General features: G+C 28.4%; 1 protein-coding gene across 1 annotated transcript; it reads right to left on the reverse strand.

Annotated features, from left to right (window-relative positions):
* Positions 1–4,945: 4,945 nt before the first annotated feature.
* On the reverse strand, positions 4,946–5,590 carry LOC136079309 (uncharacterized). Its single transcript, XM_065795043.1, has one exon. It carries the CDS (start codon positions 5,588–5,590, stop codon positions 4,946–4,948), a length of 645 nt encoding a protein of 214 aa, XP_065651115.1.
* Between the last annotated feature and the right edge of the window lie 4,262 nt (positions 5,591–9,852).

Here is a 9,852-nt window from a genome sequence, read left to right on the forward strand (position 1 = left end):
TCTTCATAAATCACCAGTCTAACGGTATGAATGATATTAATAGTAATAGTAATAATTATACCAAATTTAATTCTTATGGTATTAACACACCGCATTGTCCCCAACAAATTAAAGATATGCGTGCGTTTGAATGCGATTTATTCAAATTAATTAAGAACATACAGTTTAGGAAGGTTCAATGCGCCTTCCAAAATAAATTAAAAAAAGACATTTCTTCTGTTCGAAAATCAACGTATACTTACACTTACGCAGATAAGACATCAAATTTGTATAAATTATCAAAAGACGAATACAATAAGTTGTTAATGAACGCTACTACATCTAACTATAGAAAAACCAACCCTATTTTAAAAGATCGCATTAATAAAGAAGGAAAAACTATTCTAAAGAATCATGACGTTTTTAAAAAAATCAATATAAACAGTTCTTCAAATTGCTTCATTACATTAAAAGACCATAAACCTAATTTTATAAATAATTCTACTGTTCGTCTAATTAACCCAGCTAAGAATGAAGTTGGTAGAATAAGTAAGCATATTTTATCAGATATTATTACCAACCTAAGAAATATTTTGCAATTAAATCAGTGGAATAGTACACAAAATGTAATAAATTGGTTCAAAAACATCAATGACAAACATTTTTATAAATTCCTTATTTTCGACATCGTTGACTTTTACCCTTCTATAAATGAAAAGCTACTTATCGACTCCATAAACTTTGCAGAACAATACGTTTCCATTGATGCTGATCATAAATCTTTAATTCTCCACTATAATATGGTTTAATCCCCCTTTCAGTAAAAATGTGGTAACAAAAATTGGACACCTTTTCTTAAACTTAATTGACTTACATTTTCCATTACATCATAAGCTCCACAAAATTTTCAACAGAAACACAATAAAAGTTAGTTACAGCTGCATGCCAAATATTCGATCTATTATTAATTCACACAACCAACAAATTTTGCGCAACAAACTCACCACTAATGATATAAATTGCAACTGCATTAAGAAAACTGCATGCCCGTTAAATAACGAATGTCTATCGTTGTATATAAAGCCACTTTATCATCACCTGATCCCAGTCTTACGGAAAAATATTACATCGGTATCAGTGAAAACGCTTTCAAGCTCAGATTTGCAAACCACCTTAAATCATTTAATGCAACCAGATATAGAAATGATACAGAACTTTCCAAAGAGATCTGGAAACACAAAGACGCAGGTAACATGCCTATAATTAAATGGAACATAATTAAAAGATGCCAATCTTATAATCCATCTACAAAAAGGTGTAACCTTTGCATCAGTGAAAAATATTTTATTATGAATTTTGATAGTGGTTTACTACTTAATAAAAAAAGTGAATTGATTTCTGCTTGTAGACATAGGAAAAAATTTTTACTTTCTAACTTTGATACCGGCGATTAGCAAATATCGGATCACGTACACTTGACGTCAAATGCTGTTGCAACGCTAAATTTGTATTTTTTATAACGGTTTTTATTTTATATTTGAATAATATGGCTGATTGCCGAATGGCATGAAACTTCAAGTTCCATTATAAAGTTGTATTTTCTCATTTAAAATATTTTAATATTATATATATATATATATATATATATATATATATATATATATATATATATATATATATATATATATATATATATATATATATATATATATATATATATATATATATATATATACAAATATATATATATATATATATATATATATATATACATATATATATATATATATTTGTATATATATATATATATTTGTATATATATATATATATATATACATATATATATATATATATATATATACATATATATGTATAAATATATACATATATATATATATATATATATATATATATATATATATATATATATATATATATATAAATATATATATATATATATATATATATAAATTTTTTTGTAAGATCAGGCAGTAAATATTTAGCTAATAAAATTAATATAAGTATATTAATAAAATTTAATAATTAGTTTAAATTTGAAATAGAAATTTTAATGTAAAAATTGTTTTAAAACAGTTCAGATCAATATATCAATCTCAGAACTTACAAGTTTGTTAAAAATTAATTTTTCTTGAGTTCGAATATTTTTAAGCTCTTCAAGCTGATCTTGGTCACACACAGGAAGTTTAAGTGTTTCAAAAATGATGCAAACATCTTGTTGCCCAACCTGCGAAAGAGTCTGCAACATAGTAGTGTTGTATGTTGTTTGCTTCTCTAGATTAGCAACTGTGCCTTTTAGCTCAACCAAAAGGGTAAATATTTTATTTAAGACACTGCTTGATGTTTGAGCAGAGGAGGAAGTACTTAACAACGTTGTTTCATTGTAACTAATTTATCATCAATGCTGCTACAAGCCATTCCAATACTAGTTGTTGCAGATAATGCAGCACATTTCGCGCTAATTGTTTTATTAGATGAGTTAGATACAATATTAGGAACAAAGGATGCTAAGTATTCTACCTCATCAACTGTAATCTCTGTTAATGGGATCACTTCAAAATCACATTGATTGCTTGTATCTATCTCTACTGGTTCTGTTACAACTTTTTGATTTACAAAAGGAAGTGGTAAAGAGTTCTGACTGATCACAGGAAATTTTGGTACTTGAGGGGCTGGCATGTGAGATTTTGTTTTTGAAAACAGAATATTTTTGTTCAAAATTTTCTTCTGCTTTGAACTATCTCCATAAAATTTTGTACTTGATGTTTGAGAATCTGTGTCCGAATCTGCACTATTATTAATGCCATCATCAGGATATTTCTGAATACTAATATAACACATATATAATATTTTATATTAATAAAGATTTCAGTATTATATATAAATTATTAATTTTAATATTAATATATAATATATAATACAATATTAATTCATTTATTTATAAAACCATATATGATTAATTAATCATAAATGGTTTAATAAATAAACTAATATTAATTTATAGTAATTTAATTTACCATTTTTTTCTTAGTCTTGAATCATCAACGTCACTTTGAAGATCTGATGTAACTGTTGCTTTATTAAGTTCAGATCTTGCTTTTGCATAAGATTCTGCAAAGTTAAAAAATCAGCAAAAAAATAAACATGTCATAAGTAAAGTTGCACTTTTTTTATCAAAACAAATTTATGAACAATTAAGTTTTTTTGCCATTCAGCTTGCAACTACACAATCACTTATCCTAAGAAAACATTGAAAGAGATTATTTTTTTAAACTAAAACATTGTAAATATATACTTGTCTTTTGTGCCTAAAACCAGCATGGGATGCTTTGCCCAGTTTTCGTTAGGCAACTCACATTCTTTTACGGCTTTGTCATTTCTCTGCTGACTTGTATATGGTGGCCAATAGCATAGTTCATTATTTATTAGCCACTTTTCTGGGACCACTGCCACTGCATCATCCTCATCCAAAAACGAAACTATTGCAAATTTTCTATTAGCCATTATAAAAATGCAAAAGCTAAAAAAATCACAAACTAATAGACTTAAAGAAACATATTCCATGTCTTTTTTCACCAAATAATATAAACCTGTGTTCATATATAAAGAAAAAACTATATAAATGTATATAGTTTAGTCATTGTTAATGAATACAGTTAGTAATCACATTAACGAATACAGTAAAGTAGTACTCACAAGAAATTAAATATGATATTTAAAAAAGTTTTAAAACATTTGTATTTTATGTACGTAAACGGATTTAGTAAATCATGACTGAAACTTATCTTAGATTTTTAGATAAAAACAACATGTTTAAAACACTAATATGTTTTGCAACACTATTAAGCAATAATGAAATAAATATTTTAAAACAATGTTGAAGAATATTGTTTGAAGTTTAGAGTATCATTAGCTAACTTTATAGAAAAAACCATTTAATATACAAATAAATAATGCCAAAAAATTAAAATTAATAAAGTAAATGTTAACAATGCATCATAGGAATAACAGCATAATTACCATCAAAAGGTATACAATCATTTTTTTTTGTATTTCTGAAGTTAAACAATAAAAAAGTTCATCATTCAAGTGAGAAGCTTTACCAATGTTAACCTTTAGAGATTTGCATGGATACAAAAACAAATTTTGAAGTTCTTCAAACTGTTTATAAATAACTAATATCTGATCAGCTGTTTTGACAACATTCTGCACAATAATAACTTTGCTATTTTTTAAACCAAAACAGTTATCTCCAGCAGTAACTTTGATAATCCAAGGCTTACAATACAGTTCTTTATACTGACCACATATGTTCAACAATTTAACAACTGGTCCATTAAAATGTTTCTTTGTAACATATGCACTCTTTGGATTATCATGAGTTTTTTGTTGTTTTAACTCAACAGCTGTTTTCTCAAAAAGCCGTCTAACTATTTGCTGTAAAGGTAAGTGAGGTGTTCGCACAAGTCTCTTAATTTGGGATAGGTAGTTTTCAAATGGAAAAACAGAAATATTATCCAAAGGACCAAATGCTTTGGCATCTTGTGTCAAATGTATAAGCCCATGCATATTGTACGTAATCACTTCTTTGCCATATAATTTAGAGGCATGGTCTACAAACAGTAATAGTAAACTATGGGCAAAGTCAGCATAATTGTAGCACAAATCTTTATGGTCATTGCCACAGATAGAAGCATGAAATTTTTATAAAGTGGAGCTGGAAAAATCCCATTAAAACACACCATGCCAGTAAAAAGCAAGAGCTGTCTAAATTCAGTTGCTTTCCACCGTTCAAATTCACGAAATGATTGTGGTTTACGTGCTAACTCTGAAGGAATGTAAGGTCTCATGTCCATTAGCTTATTTGATAAGTTCTGAATACCTTGTGGGCCAATTCTAGTTGCTAAAGGTCCCTTGAGCCATAAAAAAATCATTTTTCTCATTACACCTAGGCAAACCATATATAATCTGCTGGTATTTGTGGTATCATGCCAAAAAAAGGAATATTAATTATTGGACTTGGTCCAAAATGATGATCCTTATTTTTCATTTCAAGGAATGACAAATCTGTTTGAAGAACTGCAGATGTTTCTGAAAATATTACACGTCCAGCATAAACGCCATGTTGTTCACATTTATCACATCCATAAAATGCTCCATGTCCTTTAATACATTTGATAAAAGCTCTTGCCGGTGTGTCACAAATCAGAGCAGAAATTTTTATCTTATAACAAATCTTATTATATATAATGCCCGTACTCTGAAGCTCTACAATTTCATTAACGAAATCTCTCATATATGCATTGATAGAAGTAGGCTTACTATTTCCACAGTATATTGCAATTATAAATGGGTCCCTATTTATTTGAACTAATCCTTCAAACTGTTCAATCAAACCTAAAATTGGCCAAAACTGCACATTTGAACTTTTAAATAAAGGCAATCCATCAATGTTAAATTGTAATGAAATAACCTGATTTTCTGTACTATTGCTATTAACCAAGTGTTTCAGCTTATCAACAATAACTTCTTTTATGCCAAAATAATAATATGAATTTTCACGCACTTCTTTTTTGTTAAACTCAGATCGCATTATTGTTTTTGGACTTTTTTCAAATCTGGGAAAAAAATTCGTAATATAGCCAGCAAAGCACCAAAGGCTTGAGTGATGTTAAAAGAATGTGACCAAAATGCCAAATCTGCTTCAAGTTTCTCTGCTTTTAAAGACTGTGTGTATTCATCAGAATCACTGCTTAATATGTTTTCAAACTCTTGGCATTCATCACCATCAGAAATATGATCATTAAAAATTGATGTACAAGTAGCTGACAATGATTCATTGAAACTTTGAGAAAATGAACTAAATGCAGCTGTTTGACTTTTGCTGTCGTTGAGAGAAACTGCATATGTTTCAGACAATTGAGACTGATCACTCTAGATATATTGTGGATTCTCACAATTGGTATTTATACTTTCACCAATAGTTTCAAAATCTATATCAGTAAAAATTTCCTTTACTTTGTCTTGAATTTTTCTTTTTTTAGTCCAATAACTCATTATTAAAATTATTAAAATCAATATATATATGTATATATATATATATATATATATATATATATATATATATATATATATATATATATATATATATATATATATATATATATGTTTATACATGCATACATACATACATACATGTTTATACATACATACATACATACATACATACATAGCATACATACATTACATACACACATACATACATAAATACATAACATGCATATATATATATACATATATATATATATATATATATATATATATATATATACACACAAATATATATATATATATATATATATATATATATATATATATATACAAATGTATATATATATCTATCTATTTATATATACATATATATATATATATATATATATATATATATATATATATATATATATATATCTGTGTGTGTGTGTGTAAAGTAGGGGGCTGTGTTTTCAAATTTTTTTTTAAAAAATCAATGGGTATATTTTTAAAAGCTGACATTTTTATATTTATTTATAAAAATGTATACCTTAAGACATTTGATTGCAAAAATGTCACCCGTAAATATGAAATTGTAATATAAAAATAAAAAATTGTAAATGTTTTTTAACAATTTTTAATGTGTAGCACAAAGATATTGTAATTATAATAATTACAATATCATTGGTGTAGCGTGATACAAATAAACAAACATATAAGTATATAAGTTTGAGTATACATTGTTTGAATGCATCCGATGTTATCAATTTCTGCAATCACAAAATTGAATTATTGTCATTAGCAGTTAAGATAAACGTGTTCCAATCAAGGTGATTTTTTGTGTTTACTAGATTTCATTTTAATTTTGCATGTAACTTAAAATTATTTCAATTTACTTTATATTTCAGAATGTCCAGAATAAGCTCCTGAAAAACCTGAAAATATCAAAGCCTGGACAAAAAATCTAGTCCACTTTGAGAAATCAAAATCAACAAGATCTCAGATACAAAAAGTTTTGCAGCCACTTGGCATTATGAATAAAATGCCAAAAGCTTATTCTGTTATTGGTCGGTATAATTACTTATCAAATTTAGACAAGTCAGTGTATTCCAGATGTAAAATGGTTGGCACAGAATTATCTGATTTATGGCTTAAACTGAGTTTACCAAAAATCAATGAAAGGTCTATAACAAAAAAAGTAGAAATTCTTATTAAGAAATATCATTCTGTTCAAAAATCCAAACAAAGTTTTGAAGAAAAGTGGGATTATTTATTTGATATAACCAAAGTGAATGGTAATTGGCTTAGCAATGAAGATAAAGAATTTTATATATTACAGGTGAAAACTGATGGTCAAGCTGGTTATTGCACATCAAAAATTGTTAAAGTACATCCATCTAAAGCTGGCAAGAAGAGAACTATCATAGCTGAAACAGGTACCGTAGAGGTCAGTGATGACATTAAAGGAGACAATGAACAAGATGATGAGCAAGATTCTGATTTTAATCCGCCAGGCCAAAAAACAAAGAGAAAATATGAGAACACCACTGTTGCTGTTAACTTAGTTAAGAAGTCAAAACTAAGAATTAAGAGATCAGCAGAAGTTTGCAAAAATTTATCTGAATGTGGTGTTAATGTGCAAGCACCATCCAAATCTGGGGTTTATAGAGCTACAATGTCAGAAGCTCAAAAAATGGAAAAGCATATGATTAATCATTTAAAAAATGATGATTGGGTGTTGCATTTTGATGGTAAAAGAATTTCAGGGATTGAGTATCAAGTCTTGATTTTAAAAAATGCAGAAAAGGAGGTCAAGTTAGCCATTTTGAAACTGGGTGATGGTAAAGCTAATAGTATTTACAGTGGAATAGCTGAAGTGCTAGATAAATTTCAACTATGGAGTAGTATTAAAGTTATAATATCTGATACCACAAGTGTTAATACTGGAAGTAAAAATGGAGTTGTAAGCCAACTTCAAAGAGAATTTGAAAGAAAAAATCTTGAACCAGTTCAATTTATTGATTGTCAGCATCATGTGTTAGACACAATTTTGAAGCATTCCATGAATGAAATTTTAGATGAAGGAAAAAGCTCATCACCAGAAATACATTACAAATTTATTGTAAACCTGCAAAAAAACTATGAAAATTTAAAATCAAACTTTAAGCAAGATGAAAAAATTTGTAAAGTAAAGACTAATAAATGGAGAGATGATATGGACTTTTTGTTTGAGTTGGTACAAAGTTACCGATACATGAAGGTGAATGGTAGCTATCCGGCTATAAAATTCAAAAGTCTGCCATCATTGAACAATGCCAGATGGAATTCAAAAGCAATCTATGCTCTTCTGGCATATATTTTAAATGAGTCGAATAATAATCAACTTCGCATGGTTTGTGACTTCATTACATCAGCCTGGTCTGATATGGTTTTCTGACATGCAATACTCAGAACATAATTTTAACAATTTAGAGCAAGCAATAACTTCAACTACAGCCATGAAAACCTTGAAAACATTTTGGTCCCAGGAGCCCAGTCGCATACAAGGAACTCAGAGATCTAATATCTGTGCGGAAAGAACCATAAAAATTATGCAAGAAATTTATGCAAAAGATATTGACAAGATGAACTTCAGATTTATTCTGCACAACAACTTTTAAATTGCACAAACAATTGATCTTTGTATATTAATGAGCAGAAAGTTTTGTAAAAATAAATTGCTATTTTTTTGTTAATTTGTCGATTTTTACGTTATATTTTTTTACTTACGGGGGACATTTTTGAAACTTTATTCAGTAAAACTTTTGCAATCGGTAATCTCATGTAGAATGTCAGATTTTGGCACTAAACCCATGTATAGTTGTAAAAAAATCAACCCCCTAGTGTACATAGTTTATGTATGTATATGCGTTGATGTATATCTTTGTTTGTTTTTATTCATTTATTTAAAATTTAAAATGAATGTATGAATTGAATAATTATGAAGATGTACAATTTAAAGACAATACAAACATAACTTAACAAAATTTAAGTAAACAATGTGGAGAAAATTGATTTATTATTACGCAAAATATTTATGGAACCACTTTTTATGTAACAAGTATTTATCCCTGTTAATTTCCCTTAACTGAACTGACATTACATCTTGTCGACATGATCATAGCAACTTAAGTTGCTTAGTTAAGCAAGTTAAGTTCCTAATAAGGACATGGCGATCGTTCAGTTGTTGCTTTTTGGCTCCAGCGTGCCATCTGTGTCCCGTTATTGGCTCTCCAGTACTGGGATGTTGCAAAAGGACCACATAACAGTTGCTAACTGGCAAACCAGCTCTGGTGAATCATTATCGGTACAACAATGGTTCGTATTGGCTCCGGCGTGCCTTTCATGGAGTTTTAATGTCCCGTGATTGGATCGCCAGAACTGGCGTAACCGGCCCATACGAGCGCTGCTACTTGGGATCCTCTTTAAATTGACCAATCAGTTATATATCAACGTCCAAAACGTGAGTCTACTTATGGATGACTAATTATGGATGAAGGGTTTACACGCTTTATCAAAAAATGCACTGTTTTATCTGCCAATTTATCAAATAAAGGATAGAATATAAGCGACATTGAACTTGATCCTTTCATAGGCTTAATATATCTTCGCGGATGCATAAACGCGAGAAATATTCCAGTTAAATTCCTATGGTGTGAAAAATATGGCAACAAACCTTTTATAGAAACTATACCGCGTTATCGAGTTGAAGACATCATGAAAAACATTAGATTTGATATACGTTGAGAACGTAGAGAACTCCTCCAAAGTGATAAATTTGCTCTT

Source organism: Hydra vulgaris, chromosome 04 (genome assembly GCF_038396675.1).
Source record: "Hydra vulgaris chromosome 04, alternate assembly HydraT2T_AEP".
Classification (NCBI taxonomy): domain Eukaryota; kingdom Metazoa; phylum Cnidaria; class Hydrozoa; order Anthoathecata; family Hydridae; genus Hydra; species Hydra vulgaris.

Excerpts from the sequence above, each read along its gene's own strand:
- LOC136079309 (XM_065795043.1), bottom strand. The coding sequence starts at position 5,590 with ATGCGATCTGAGTTTAACAAAAAAGAAGTGCGTGAAAATTCATATTAT.